Source organism: Anopheles darlingi, chromosome 3, assembly GCF_943734745.1.
Source record: "Anopheles darlingi chromosome 3, idAnoDarlMG_H_01, whole genome shotgun sequence".
NCBI classification, from domain to species: domain Eukaryota; kingdom Metazoa; phylum Arthropoda; class Insecta; order Diptera; family Culicidae; genus Anopheles; species Anopheles darlingi.
The window spans coordinates 16,086,467-16,101,831 of NC_064875.1; the positions used below are offsets into that span (position 1 = coordinate 16,086,467).

Sequence of the window (15,365 nt, forward strand, 5' to 3'; positions counted from 1 at the left end):
GACGGTTCACAGATGATCGAGCAACATTCACACAAACGTATCAAAACGACAAAAATCAAATCAAAATGTACACAACATGTGTTCTAGATAGGATTTCCTATACAACACAGATTCACGGAAAATTGTCAAACGTTCAAAACGAGGGGAAAAACGTGTCCAACGTTCAAGACCGATCATGTGATAGAAGATCATGTACAAAACCTATTTCTAGTCGAAAGATATTAGAACGTAGCATGTAAGCAACAATCAATTATCCAAGAATTCACGGAAATCGTTAAAAAAATCAAAATCCAATAAAAAATAAATAATCTAAAATCGTTATGTACTAGTGAAATCACAAAAACTGATCACGCAATATCGATAAAAACATGTGAAACCTGGTTGCCAAAATGCCCAAGTGGAGATGATGTTGGGCTACGAAAATGTATAGATATGGAATTTGGTAGGATTGAATTTGTTTGATATCTTCAAGATAATGTCGAGGGAATTGGACATTAGGGAAGGGACGCAATTACTATAAATGAGCACGATTTACTAATTTAGGAAAAATAAGCTTCAAAATTCGACATTATAAAAAGCGATCTACCAACAGATGCGATCATGATCACGAAATGGTATCACGGTCTAAATAGTGTATAATGCAAAAGAAACAAACCCCAAACTAAAAACAAAACGCGAATGTTGATTAGTATGAACGATCGGTATGAGTTGAGGACCAATTGCACCATAGATTCCGCAACAGAAACCAGCACTGAAGCTAGATGGTAGCAGCGATTCTCCTTCACCCAACCCAGGGGACAGCTTACCTTTGCTCCGGATTCGTGGAGTAAGCGAGTGACGCCGCCTGTACGGTAACGCGCGAGAACATCTTCATGATTTCCTCGAACACCGCCGGTTCGCACTTGGAGATGATCATACAGCCGAGCTGATCAACGATCAGCACATTCTGCTCCGACGGTACCTTACAGAAGCGCTGAATGAAGAACTGCAGTATGTTGTTGGTCGTCTTGGGTGTATCCTTCAGGGCGACCGCCACGTGACCCAACATGACGATGATGTTAAGCGAAACGAGACTGGATTCGCTTTCCTGCTTTTCCGCCGTAAACAGTCGATTTGAAACGTTCGCTACGAGCGCCGGTACGCAATATTGGTCCAGGGCATGGGCCGCCCGCAGCGCAATGCTTAGGTTCTCGATAGCTGCATCACGTAGCGCCTCAAACGCCTCTTGTGAGGACTTGGTAAGTCCGCGTGGTTTCGTCGCATGATCGAATGCCTTAAAGTCGGATCCTTGCACTGGAAAATGGGCGTAAGCATAGGTAGAAAGATGCTGACTGGTTGCCCTCATTCATTAGAAGCATTTCAAAAACTTACCAACGATGCGGAACGGTGCATTTTCTTTGTCTTTCTTCGTTTGTGCCTGTGATTGCATGTGTAGTTTCGTGAGGATGGGGCTGGGATCGACAAGAAAGTCTCGCAGATAAGATATCGATGTTCCTGCAATGTTTGGGAACTTTTGGGCCAACTTCCCCAAACCCTGCGAACGATGAGGACAGAGTATAATAATCAATAATGTGAATTCAAACATCTCGTGGCACTAGCTTACCTCCAAGCAAACCATTAGCAATGGCATATGATCCATCACTACTTTGTGGCCTAACACCGAGTTGAGCTTCTGGTACAGGCGACTGCACAGCTTGTCGGCCTCTGGAAAACGAATTGACAAGAATGAATTACTCTTTGCCCGTGATCAAAACCAATCTTTGCACAAGGAGTCTCCCATGTTGAGCGCTCAAAACCGATGGAAGAGGAAGCAAAAACCAGAGTCAGAACACGGGCTCAAATCAGCAGCAGCAGGAGGAGAGCAATGGTAGGTATAAGCCGTTTCAATCCTTAAACATATTGCTTTGCACGTTCATTATGCAGTTCTGTGCAGATGAAGAGGATGCTGATTGTACACTCACTGGCTCAGTGAATCGAAAACAAATGGTAAGCAAAGAATGATCGAAAACCGAATGGAAGTGGAACGAAATGAACAATGGATCGTATGACAAACCACAAACAGCGGCAAACGGATGAAATGTGGCCAGGAAAAAAAAGGAAAAAGGGAGCGAAAACGAAAACGAAAACGAAAGAAACACCAAACCAAACACTACGAGATCGAGACTCATCCATCATCACCTAAGCCCATCGTGAACGCTAAGCTTTCTTGCAGATGCGTTAGAAGATCGCACAAGTTGTCGCCTGGAAACGACATGGAAACGATATCGGAAGGAAGTGTAAACAACAACGAACAACAACCAGCCGCGTGTCCAGCTAGCTACAATTCAGTGTGTCATTCAGTGCACCACCACCAACGCCATCACCGACAGCATCATTCGATTCGGAAGCTCCAGTGTCCTAAGGGTTCGCCTAGATACCTGTTTCATCTCCTATAGCCCATACGAGCAGATCAACGCAAGCCGCGTTAGCCATCACGTTGATCTTGTACTTGTTGACGACAATGTTGGATGGATCGCGTACTCGATCGATCGCGTCGTGCTGTTTGTTCTGCAGTTCCGTTTGACCGATCAGAAACAGTCGCTTCACAAACTCCTGCACATCCTTGGTAAACGGTGTCGGTAGATCTTTGCGGAGTGGGGAAGTAAACAAAAGTATGGTAAGTTAAACGAGGGGTCTGTGAAGGCAATAGTACTGTGCCATGCCTACCGGATTGATTTTGAAGTATTTCCCGTAACAACGTCACCATGACCAGATTGATCGTCTCCGAAAAGCTCTTATAGCCGTAAGGTTTAATCTGGTTCAGGGCATACATATCGCCCGCTTGTTCATCCAGATGCTCCAGCGTTTCCTTCGTTAGCAGCTTCTTAGCGAGAGCAAAGATTGTCTGCAGATGGTTGATGGGAAACTGCAACCGATCATGCTTCTCTTGCGACTCGCAGAAGCGCATGTTCGGGAACTGGTTGAAGCTGGAGCCATACTTTGCGAAAAAGTACGTCGTCGGATCGTACGGTACGGAGTAGAAGGAGCTGAGCTTCTTGCGGCTATTGCTGCTGGACGACTTCTCCGTTTCCGATGTACTGTCGATCGTCAGACTACCGGACATCGAACGTGGTATGATCGACCGAAATTGACTGACACCGGTGATGCTATCCTTGGCATCGGCCATGCAGAGTGGTGTTTCCGCAGATTTCACCACCAGAATCTCGTCCTTCGGGAATAACCGGCAGAGCAGCGGTGGTTCCCCTTGCGCGTACCGGCCCATCGACCGACCAAGTCCCAGCAGTAGCGGGACCGTTGCTTTGCAGAGAATGATCGGTGGGAGCGTGTTGCTCTCCTTGCTACCCTTGATCATACTCGTCAGCACCGTCAGCACCTCGACCTGGTTCAGAATGATTTCATCACGATGCTCCGGACATCCGCTGGCAATGTCCGATAGCAGGCTGTTCAGACAGAAGCTGAACTTTTCCGCCGTCGGTATTTCTGCAACGAGAGTTACGAAAACGGCCAATGAAAGGTTCGTACAATTCCCACGGCACCCGAACGCAGCACTATCTATCTCTCCCCCGGGGACTTACTATCGATTTTGTTCGACTTGACGTCATCGATCCAGACGGCCTTCGGTAGCGCCTTGGCCAACCGCAGAAGGTAGGGGATGATTTCCTTCGAATACTGGTAGCCACTCTCGAGAAAGTACAACCCGAGCGCGATAACCGCATCCTGGGCCCGTGAATCAAGGCAGAACACTCCGGCGGCATTCTCCTGGGGGCAGTACCTGAACAGCGTTTGCACCTGCAGAAGAGCGGAAACGGAGGACGAGGGCGCGATAAAATTACGATTTTTTCCAAGTTGAACGGCGCCAAGGGCGAATGAGCGATTTTACCTTTTCCCAGGGTGTCGGTTTGATCATGGCCAATACTCGGGCAAGACATTGGACGGTTTTTTGAAACGAAAATCGCTCATTTCCGACCATCGTGAGCGATTTTCGATCTTTGCTTTTGCACCACAGACCGACCGACCAAACCCCGAAACAGCCACCACCTGGTTTTGTTCTTTTTGGGATAACTTTTCTCACGATAACGACGGTGGGAGTTGAACTTTGTTCTTATCGTGCACAAAAAAGTCCAAAAATGTAAAAATTACTCATCTTGCGATTTCTGAACTTTTCTGAACTCGGAACAACAACACTGTCCATGCAGCAACTGCCACTGCCCCGGCAGCAGCCGTCAGCAATTGTCACGGCCCATGCAGCAGCGGCTTGGAAAATTCCTGGATTTTTCACTTCGGGCGTGCGTGTATCGATTTTTCCCCGGCGAACCCGTAGCGGGATTAACCTTGGAACCGTCGTGATTTGGACGAAGCATACAGCTCGCGGAACCGATCAAGCTAGCAGAAAACACGCCAGCAACAGCATCAACAGCCCGCATCTCATCGCACTCCGCGTCGACCGAGGAACGTCCCCCGAGAAAAGGTAAGAACCGGGTAAGCGGGCCGGCAAACCACGGAATCCTTTGTCTTCCCCACAGTCCCAGTTTTATGGCCGAGTATCGATTGCAGATCGCAGATACCAAGCCTAATGCAATTCTTTAGCATAATCACCATCAACTTCTTCCCAAAGAGAGCGTAACCTCCCCCCGTAGTGCGTTTGTTGCCGCGTGTTTGTGCGTGCGTGTGTGTCTGCCGCGGAACGAAGACAAAGTAAGCCCCGCCGCGCGTCCTCTACAAAAAGATTGCAAATCACGCGAAATCGGCCAAGTATTCTCAAGTTTTGCTACTAATTTCTTGCGGTTCCGGGATCGACGGTTTTCTCCTTCCGGTCTTTCCGGACGTGGTCACCAACGACCGAGCGAAAACAAGATGGTGGTAAATGACTGATCGAGAAAGCGGAAGGAACGGAAGGAACGGACGATGACGGCGACCGCGAGTCCCGCGGAGTAAATAAAAATAAATCCACTTCCGTCGTGCCGTGCGGATCACGGCGTCGAAGGTTCGGCGTGACGAGAACGGGACTTTCAGAACGTGTGCAAAGGTATCTCGAGAGTAGAGTTTATCTGGTTTGCTCCAGTTGCCATTCCCTCCGGACTCCGGTAGAAAGTAGGCGTTGGAATGTATAGCCAACCAACCAAGTGATTGCGACAAAGATTGCTGTGTACAACAACCGGTTCTCGATCCTCCTGCTCGATGCGAACAGAAGAGTAGTCCCTGGAAACAAGTGTACTGTAAAATATGGAGCAGCCGTGTCAGTCCGATTCCTCTGAATCCTAATGCCCGCAAAACGAACCTTTTTGCTCTCTTCCAATTCCTAATCAAATTGAACCGTACCCGGGGAGAAGGTAAGAAACGGATGCCGATTCACCGCCGGTTCATAATGATGTGTTGTGCGTGTCCGTTTGTTTTGCAGCCCAAAGCGCCCAACGATTCCATGAAAAATAGTTGTTTGTCTACCTCTCATGCTCTACTTGGCCCTCCCGAAATCCCCTGTCCTTTCCTGTTCCCACTTCCCGCTTCCCAGTTGTTCCTCCTCCGGTGGCCGTGGTTTGAACCGGTCTCGGTCAGTTGGCAGTTGTTGTCGTGATTCCGCGCGTTGTGCAAAAGTAAAAAAAAGTTTAAAGTTTGTTCAAGTAGTTCCACAAAGTATGTTTCCGAACTTTCGATCCGCTCTACTCAGTAGAGCCCGAGCGCGAAACCGACGCGAAGCCGTGTGTAACAGTCCTGTTAGTTGTGAGTAAGTTCAGAGTCCAGTAGTGGTGTCCGTTGTAGTAGTTTGCAAAAAAAAAAAGGTAGTGAAAAATCCAAACCCAATGGGAATCATGGCACAATTCGAAGCGAAATCGCAAAGAAAACGATGGCAACAGATGGCCACGCGATGGCCAGAGATGGCTGCTAAAGATGGCCCGTGTGTCCCCGCGGTGCCGGTAGTAGTAAGTATTGCTTACCCTTTGCTTTGCGCAAAATCAGCGGCCAGTCGGTCAAAGAAGGCGTGGGAAAATGAAGCAACACAGCCAGCTACCTACCAGAGCTACCCACCTCAGTAGGCTTAGAAGCTGGGCTGAAAAGGACGGTTGGGTGGAAGAGGCGGCCTGATAGCGCGGAAAAGTACCAAAGAAATGGTCTCTTCCTGGTCTGTTTGCTGCCTAGTGTTTGTCTGGGGGAAAGGATGAGAGAAGATGGGGCTGCATGACCGGCAATGACTAACCGTCTTTCAAACCTTCTTTCAGCTTGCCAACAGCGCCACACGTGTACGGTTAATCTCATCTCGGCTTGAAGATGGATAGCGATGATTCGAGACCTGGTTCTTCGGCATCGAACAGCTCCGACTCGGAGCAGGCACCGAGCCCCGTCACAAAAGAGGAAGAAGAGGAGGAGGAGGAAGATGATGATGACGATGAGGAGCAGTCCGATGGTTCCGGATCGGCGTCCCGTTCGGTGTCCCCGGCTTCGAATGCTGAGCCGATAGGGAGCGCCGGTGGCGGTGGAGGTGATGGTACTTCTGAGGGGGGAGCTCCGGCCGCCGATTATGGTGGTGTTGGTCCAGCCGATGGGCTTGCGGAGCAAGGGTCACGTTCCAGCACACCGGACAGTAGCTCTCCGAAGAATCCGCACGACGAGGAAGGACGTTCACGATCAAATTCCCTGTCCTATCGGAGCGCCGACAATTCGCGACAATCGCAACCCAAGTCCCCCCAGTCACCATCTACCAATCGGTCGCGATCGCCCAGCGAGGCACGATCTCTCTCCCCGGAGCAGGGCGGTGAGGAGGAAGAGGACGACGGTGATGGACATCATAGGCGGTACAACCGGTCACTGTCCAAGGAATCGAACCACTCGGACAGTCGCTCAAGCAAGGGTCGCCATTCACACCACCAGCGTCACCTTCACGGCCAGCGCTCGCTGTCGCGCCACTCGAGTGGCACCAACCTCAGTGAGAAACTGAAGGGAGAGGAGATCTCGGACTGTGAAATCGAATCCGATGGCCAAGAGAAGGAGGAGATGGACGAAGGAGGGTCGAGAAGGAGAGAGACGGATGAGAAAGAGACCGGAGGAGGAGGAGCGTCGATGAGTCCCGGAGCCAAGAACAGTGCATTGGACATGAGCCACGAAGATCTGAGCGACGTTAGTTTGGAAAGTGACAACGAACCGGAAGCACCCGAACCGGAGAATGAAAGGGTAGCGCCAGCACCGAAAAATGTCAGCAAAGGGGGCGCAGAGAACAACGATGACGACGACGAAGATCACGATCGCGACGATGGCCCGGGTGGTTCCGCAGATGAAGAGGAAGATGAGGAAGGCGAACACGATAGTGAGACAGAAAACAGAAAGCGTCAAAGTCGCGATCAACGGCATGCTTCTGATGATGAAGATCACAGTCAAACGGCCCAGGCCCAGGGTCAGGCTAGCCGGGAAAGGGCTGGGTCACCGGGTCGCGCCGAAGCAACGGTAGGACAACAACCATCGGCTGAGGTAGAGAAACCGAAGATCATCGATCTGCGCCAAAAGCTTGAGGAAAAGAAGAATCAAATGCGCAACCAAGCCGCGGAGAAGCACGCCAGTAATGGTGGTAGTGGTGGCGGTGTAGGATCGATGCTCGATACAGGCAATCTGCTTGACAAACAGAACGATGAAGATGCGCTTGATTTCGAGGCGGAAGAGGGCGAATGCGCCGAAGTGGCGAGAGAGAAACCGTCAGCGGATCGTAAAGGGGATGATAGAGATGGGTCCCCAAGACCGTCGGCCAAAGGTTCAGATGGGACGGAGGATTCAAAGAAGAAGAAACAGGGCAGTGCTGACGGTGAGTTGGAAGAAGGCGAAGAGCTGGAGGAAGGCGAGGTAACCGATGAGGATGAAAAGCGTCCGGAGGAATCGGAACCGAAGCCCATCTGCCGATTCTATACCCGCGGCCAGTGCACGTGGGGTATGAGCTGTCGCTTTCTACACCCGGGTGTGACGGATAAGGGCAACTACACAATGTTCGACATGGTTCGACCAGTTCCGGTGAACCATCAACCGGCCGGTTACGGTGGCCACTCGGGAGGGGGTGGCCCGCTGCATCCTATCGATTATCGGCATGAACGGCCAGGGCTGCATCATCTGGCAGCGCACCATCCCGTGATGGCACCGTATCCACCGGCCGTATTGGCAGCACCCGTAGCACGGCCACCCATTGCCGAACCGCTTACCGAGAGCGCTTGGGAGCGGGGTCTCCGCACGGCCAAGGAGATGATGCGCAAGGCAAGCAAGCGCAAGGAGCAAGATATTGATTTTGATGATAAAAAGATGAACCTCTCGCTGACGCAAGATGAATTGGAAAAGGACAACTACTACACCCGTGATCGTGCCTCACCCACGAATGTAAGTGAAGGGCCACGTGTGGACGCGTTTGACCACCGCATGTTTGTTCGTACGATTAAGTAACGAGTTTCTGTTGCATCTTTTAGCTATCACCACCATTTGGAGGGGCACGAGCACCGGCAGCCGCGGTGGCACCGGCTTACGACGCCTACGGTGCACCACCATCGTCAAAGTATGGACGTCCAGCGGCACCTCCCGCATTCGAGGAGGACGCGTTCGGTCGTACGACTCGCTACCGTGAACTCCCTTCACACCGGATGCCACAGTACGAGGATGAGGATCTTTCAAAACGTCGCAATCCGCGTGGTGGCGCCACCCGGGAAGTGATTTTGCAACGGGCCGACGAGTGGAGCGATCCCTGGATGCGTTCAAAGTCTCCCGGACGTGAAAAGCGAGGAGGTGGACGAGGAAGGGATCGAGCACGTAGCTACAGTAACAGCTCATCATACTCCAGCTCCAGCAGTAGCTCACGATCGGGCTCCAGCTCGGAATCGAGTCGTTCACCCTCACCGAGCGCGACAACGCGCCGAGCTCGCTACGACAGTCACCGATCGAAGGATAGCGATCGGCATCCGCCGGGTGGTGGCGGTGGTGGTGCAGCACACATTCGGAAGGTGATCCGTACACGATCACCGAGCATCAGTCCGAGGCGTGGTAAGTTTGCGGCGAGATAGCGCTCTTTCGCTACAGGATAGAATGCCGTGCTTACGATGCTTTGATTTGAATTTTTTAGCAGTCGGAGGCCGTAAAGCATCACCGGTCGTTGTGAAACGAATTGATAAACGCGGTCCCTCTCCTATCGTTGTCGAGAAGCAACGGGTACTGATCGAAAAGGGCGTCGCACCGAAACGCAAAAAGGTAAGACCGTTGGCAGACATCGCCCCGTCATGGCCCTTTCTAATTGATTCTCATTCTGAATTCGCAATCCGTTCGTCCACACAGTCACCACCGATGCACAAAGTAGCGGGTGAAAAGCGACGTCGTCGTAGCGCCAGCTCGTCCGGTTCGGGATCTTCGGATTCGAGCGATTCGGGCTCCGAGAGCTCATATTCCTCCAGCTCCGACAGTTCGTCGCGCGAAAAGGCACGAGCGGCCGGTGGCAAGGTGATTCGAGGCACAGCCGAAGGAAAATTGGCCAAGGGAGCCGGTGGTTTGGCGAAAAAAGGTATGCATCTTAACGCAAACGGAGAATGACACCTAGAGACGGGAATGTACTGAATGTTCCTCTTCTTCCGCAGATTCAAAGAAGGATGGTGGTAAGGGGGGCGGTGCGCAAGTAATACCACCGTCGAGCGCAGCGATGGAGAAAGCGAATGCAGCCGCCTCGAAGAAATCATCCCGACGGGAGGAACTATTGAAACAGCTTCGGGCGGTAGAGGAAGCGATCGCCCGGAAGCGCACTAAGATATAAAAGTGAGGGCCATATTGTACCGACCCAATTAGTAGGCACACACATACACAGACCCACAAGGTATCAGAAATCAGAGCAACAGCGATAAACTACAGGTGTTATCAATATCCGGCGTTCCACCGACAGATTCATTCCACGGCGAAAGGAGAGATACAGCCTTTGTTCGGCTTTGTATGATTTCTTTCGGATTTGCAACGGACAGACACACCACCACCATCATCATCTACAATACACTGTGGTTGTCCGTGGCTCATGTTCAATGTATGGACGACCGGAAGGGGGGTAAACCGGCGACCGGTTTGTTTTTTCCCTCTACTTTTCTTTTTCTCTCTCCATTAACTAATTTCGTTCGCTTAGAATGGCAACCATCTCCTCGGGTTTGTTTGATATAGTTGACATGAGTAATACAAGCAAATCCGCAGCAGCAGCAGTGGTAGAAGCAGCGACTTCGTAAACAGGAATCCGCTACGATCGTCGATCACGACAGGAACAGAGATAGGGTAAATGTAATAAAGTAACGAACAAACGAACTTTTAAAAACGGAATTGAAGTGTTTCCTCTTTTATTTCTTACCGTTTGTTGTCTTGGTGATGGGTTTTTGGGGTAAGTTTTATTTAGGTAAGTGATTTATTATGAAATAACTTCTTTATTAACTTTCTTAAAATTTGCTCCCTTTCATTTATACCATTTCTATCGAGGGACAATTGTGACGATCACACTGGACATAGAGGGTGGGAGGGTTATTTTTTAAACATATACGAGAACGGGCTAGCCGTGTGTTTGATGGTGGGAGGGTCGAAATAGAAAGAATGTCATAAATTTATGCTTCAAAACGAACATCTTTATATTTACATTTCTGGCATAACAGGTTCGCACTATGGTGCTAGCGAACACCATACTGTGACGCACGGGAATCGAACAGAGAGCAGAATAACGAAATACCAGAAAGATATCCTAAAATGATGAAGATAATTTAGAACTCACCACAATCTGCAGAATTCGGATAATAGAAATAGAACTCTTACTAATGATGATCGACACAAAATTGTATTCTCTATAGTGATGTAGTGAGTGAATTGTTTTCCCAAGAATAAGCTATCGTGCGTCAAATGTTACCCACCCCAGGGGTTCAGATCTATCCGGTAAAGGTCATCAATGGTGGCACATTTGCCAGATGTTCATATTAACGCACCATTTCACGAGAGTTGTTATGCGGATGACGTTCAACCGCGTTCATTGGAAGGTATTCTTTTTCACAAGGTGATGCTCACGATTCGATTGTACAGCGCTGCGTCTCGGTTATGCAAATAACCGAATCCTGACAATTTAACTCCAACTTTGCATCATTAACTCATTAGCACATCGACTGTTTATACTGAAATGACGACTATTCTTCTCCTGAATGCGCTGCTCTAGCGGTGCTAGTGAATGCTGAGGAGGTGGCATTCTGTGAAGATGCTAATGATTTGAAAAAACATTATCAGCACGTTCTAAAGCAATGATTAATGACCCCTTCCTAATGAAGTTGATGGCAGAACCTACGAATAACGATTCACTATTAGCAGCATCATTAATTATAGTTCTGTAAAAAAAATGCGACAAAGTTTGAGAACCAAATGAGAATGCATGTCAACCAACGTCAACTAGATGGTTAGACGAAGAATATTAACCGCTGGTAATACTTTACATCACATTCCGTGATCCGTTATTTCCTAAAATAGAGCTAACAGTTTGCACATGGACCATACCGTGGAACCAGCGGTGTGCAGAACTGATAAGAAATAGCAGTTGACTGGTTGAAAACGGATTTTTTATTCAACTTTCTATCCGCTCATCGAACACCCAACCTAATCGAGGCGAGGGGTATATTCAAATTTTCGCACAACTATTTTGCATCCGCTTCATGCGATAAGCGATAAAGTAGAATAAACCGAAACGAAGGAACGGATCACGGAATTGAGCATTTGAATCCAGAATCATCGTGCATTCAAGGACAACCAGAATATTCGACACGCGGATCAGCATGATGGCATCGCGATCGATTTTGGAAGATAGATGAATTTGGATAACAGCAGTAACAGCCCATCTCATCAAAGTCGGGAGTTGTAGATGTCTTCGAACTACGCGATAGCACCACTAACGAGCCAACAGGCTGATCAGGAATTCTGATCATTAGAAGATCGTTTTACCGCCGAGACATTCTACAACGCAAGCGGAAGAGTGAAAAAAAAAATGACGGTGAAAGATGATCCTTGTTCTTCGGTGAACCGGCAAACCCCGAAAAAAACCCCCGTACGATTGAATTTTTTGGGACCCTGGCCCAGATAGTCGTATTTTCTCGTCCAAACCCACTGTTGAGCGGGCCCGATCGCACAGTTCGAAGCCGACCGTGGAGAAGTCAAGGTTTTGATAATGAAAGGTGGAAACTGGTTTGCCAAAAATTTATCATGAAAACCAGATTGGCAAGCAACAGCAGCAACAGCAGGGCACGGACTAGGGTGGACAGGTTTTTTCGCGCGGCCACATAATTCCATCCGTTACCGGGCGGCCTGGCCATTGTCCGGCGTTGGCGAACGGATGTAACGTGAAACGGCTGCAATGCGTGCTTTATAGCCCATGGAAGGACCTCCAGCGGGGAGAACTCGGGTTTTGAACAAGTCAACACTCAACTTAAGAACAGCTTGTACACACGATTTTTGGTTTTTAACACTTCGTTTTATATATTTCCATCTATTCACTCTCTACATCTACGCACAATGCAACATCATGAGTCGTATGGTTGTTGGAACTTTAATCCTTCGCGGTAGATGAGGTGCTGCTGCCTTAACGTCTATACAGTAATGTCTTACAAAGCTATTGCACTAACAACTGTTTGAGGAGACTGACTGGTGGTTGCACCGTACGCTGCACTTTTCCCGCACGTGAATTCACATAGCACACACATACACAAACACACACAAACACACACACATGTGGGCCCAGCAGACCGAGTTGCTCCAGATTGCACCGCAAAAGCCCAAACACCGAGGGAGGGCCACAACGATGATCTTCACTTCAGATGGTCTGGCACGAGGCTAGACTCCGTGTTCGCTGCTCGGTGGCAACGCGGCGTCGCTTTTCGCGGGTATCGGTCGTGAAGCAGGTGCACAGAATCATGTACAGCATCCGGCAGCAAAAGTCCGGCGAAACGGAGCTCTTCCCAGTCAGCACATCGACCAGAAAGTCACATTCCTCGTGCACCTATAGAAGAAGGGGGAGCAAAGAAGGGAGTAAGAAGAGGCGGTAAGCATTAATCGGCATCCTAATGCGCGAGATCGTGCACCGATGGTCACGATTCAACCATTGCAACGGGGGAGATTCATCGCATCGCATCCTCCTCCTTCACCAGAGTTGTCCCCAAACCCAATTTCAGTTACTCCGCGTAGTCTAGACTGTGGTCTAGGTACTGTTGGCTATTATCCACACTCCGTTTTCTGATCTTCAGTTGCGCAAAACCTGCGCTGTACACCACACCATTCTGCACCCCCCTTCTTACCTTAACGTCTCGCACCTCCTCGACACCACTCTCGATGTTGATGGCGAAGCTCGGATTGGTCTTGTTCCGCTTCAGAAGCTGCATTTTCGTGCCGGTTCGTTGTGAACGGTGCTGAAGGTACACTGGGGGTAGGGAGCGTAGAGTTTTCAAGATTGGAGCTTCACGAAGCAAGCAAAATGAAGTGGCGCAGCAACGGTGGCTTTGCGCAACTTCTCTCTCACTGTACCGGCTCGGAACGCAGCGTGGCGTGTGCGCTTGGATGACGCGGCGTGGTAATACTGAAGCTGAGTCGCCAGCGCGCTGAGCCCCGCAGCAGCAGCAACAGCAGCAGCAGTAGCGTGAGCATAGATCAAGGTACCTGCTCTCCCCGGTTTGGGGGGGTTGGTTGGCCCCTCCACATCGCATCGTTGGCTTTGGAGATGTACGCAACGGTGGGCTGCTTGCTCTCATGGCGCTGTCTGGTCCACTCGCTCGAGTCTTATGCCTCGCGCACAAGTCTCTCGCCAACCATCCGTACCGCACCGCGTGGGTCAAATTTGGATAGTTTTGGAATGGTAGAAGCTTAAACTTTAAACAATGTTTTTTCGGATTGCTTGTTAAACTTCGTTATCATCTTTTTATATTGCTTTATTCGTGGTGTTCTGTTTGATGTTTCTGTATTAGTAGCATTTCTTAGAAACTATTGTTAGAGGTCTGACTTTTCTTTGTTTCTCTGGATTGTCTCGTTATGCTTTTTACGGGATTTGGTTGGTTTCATTTTTGTCAGAAATTTTGCATGATACAAAATATTCTATTAAACATTAGTCATTCTTGTTTTTGTAAGATTAACGCATTGCTCAGTCACTAGCCAATTCATTAGCATTACGAAGTAATTGATGTTCCAGGGTAATATGTAGCTAGTTTTTATTGAAGTAGTAACCTGCAATTTGGTTACTAAGCTAAGTGTTGCTAAGGTAAGTGATCAAGGTACCTCAAAGCAACCATTGATCCGGTTTCACCGTTGGTCTCTCTCTCTCTCTCTCTCTCTCTCTCTCTCTCTTCCTCTCGCTCTCTTTCCTTGATGATCGTTTCACCAAACGCATCGCGAGATACCGCTTTATAACGCATCTCAAGCTGTTTCCAGCCCAATAAGTCGACGACCCAAAACGGCCGCGCTCAGACGGTTCTCTCGGCCGTCTTTGGGCCAGCTGCCCCGGCTAGTGTCGCACGCAGCCTCCCCCCCAAAAGGGAGGGAGACACAAATCAGTCAACTTCAGCAGCTTTCGACGTCAACAAGCAACAGGGCCAGGTGGGAGATCAAAAAATGCTTTCAAAAACAACATCTCCCCTCCGACTGGTGCCGCTTCATGGCGTTTTGGTATGTTTATCGTTAATTACCAAGTTTTCGTGTTACGCCACACCACAAGATGCTCCTCGGCTGGGGCTTCGTACTTTCACTTACGCATCTTTGAGTAGATGATGAGATCCACCAGCCAGCACCCTTAGCGGTCGTCGTTTGTTTGTGTGCGCGCGCAAAAAAGCAAAAGCTCACAAAAAATGGGAGCACAAGCACTAACAAAATGGTGCTTTCGGGTGGTGTTGCGGTTTTAATGATCAATTCGTACGCCCCTCCATTAAAGCAATTCACATTCATTTGCAAAGACCACAGAAGGATCGCTTTAAGCAACAGCACGCGAGTCCAGACAAAGCAGAACACCGCAGCAAACTAACGTTGGTAAAGGTTTTCGCTTAATGTGTTTCCGACGATCGAGCAAGTCACGATGGAATAAGGAATATAGTAAAGCCCTTTTCCATCCAGTTGAATCGGATCGCTGGCCATTCTTTAGACGCACGAATGGAGCTGTTGTTGCAAGTTACACCATCTCACTGGAGACCGGACTGGCAGGGCTTATGGCCTGTTGCAGTTGTTGCATCACATGGACACCGCTGCACCACGTTACAAGACGACGCGTCAAGGCCGCCATTGCAGAGAATGGCTCCGGTTGGTGAGTCTCGAAAACTCGTAAACACACGCCAGCAGCGCCGCGGACAGCCGAACCGCCGAATGCGCGGCGTTGCTGCCGAGGTCAGCGC

General features: G+C 49.4%; 2 protein-coding genes across 7 annotated transcripts in view; one reads left to right on the forward strand and one right to left on the reverse strand.

The window, feature by feature from the left end:
* LOC125953384 (phosphatidylinositol 4-kinase alpha) overlaps nucleotides 1-4,179 on the reverse strand; it is a 9,149-nt gene extending 4,970 nt beyond the window's left edge. For both annotated transcript variants that reach the window (XM_049682918.1, XM_049682916.1), the window contains exons 1-7: nucleotides 3,881-4,179; nucleotides 3,576-3,789; nucleotides 2,707-3,480; nucleotides 2,418-2,624; nucleotides 1,604-1,704; nucleotides 1,372-1,534; nucleotides 807-1,293 (exon numbers count right to left, since the gene is read on the reverse strand). In XM_049682918.1, the coding sequence (XP_049538875.1) occupies nucleotides 807-1,293; nucleotides 1,372-1,534; nucleotides 1,604-1,704; nucleotides 2,418-2,624; nucleotides 2,707-3,480; nucleotides 3,576-3,789; nucleotides 3,881-3,970 (2,036 nt within the window). In that variant the 5' untranslated portion in view covers nucleotides 3,971-4,179. The remainder of the gene's footprint in view (nucleotides 1-806; nucleotides 1,294-1,371; nucleotides 1,535-1,603; nucleotides 1,705-2,417; nucleotides 2,625-2,706; nucleotides 3,481-3,575; nucleotides 3,790-3,880) is intronic.
* A 75-nt stretch (nucleotides 4,180-4,254) lies between these two features.
* On the forward strand, nucleotides 4,255-10,296 carry LOC125953403 (zinc finger CCCH domain-containing protein 18-like). 5 transcript variants are annotated; one of them, XM_049682961.1, is made up of 8 exons: nucleotides 4,255-4,468; nucleotides 4,616-5,330; nucleotides 5,399-5,918; nucleotides 6,216-8,346; nucleotides 8,433-9,000; nucleotides 9,080-9,204; nucleotides 9,289-9,511; nucleotides 9,585-10,296. In XM_049682961.1, exons 4-8 carry the CDS (start codon nucleotides 6,265-6,267, stop codon nucleotides 9,755-9,757), a joined length of 3,171 nt encoding a protein of 1,056 aa, XP_049538918.1. In that variant the 5' UTR covers nucleotides 4,255-4,468; nucleotides 4,616-5,330; nucleotides 5,399-5,918; nucleotides 6,216-6,264; the 3' UTR covers nucleotides 9,758-10,296. The 5 variants fall into 5 exon arrangements, with proteins under 5 accessions (XP_049538918.1, XP_049538917.1, XP_049538919.1 ...); XM_049682960.1 differs by lacking the exon at nucleotides 4,616-5,330; XM_049682962.1 differs by lacking the exon at nucleotides 4,616-5,330 and having other exon boundaries at nucleotides 5,610-5,918.
* Nucleotides 10,297-15,365: the final 5,069 nt, after the last annotated feature.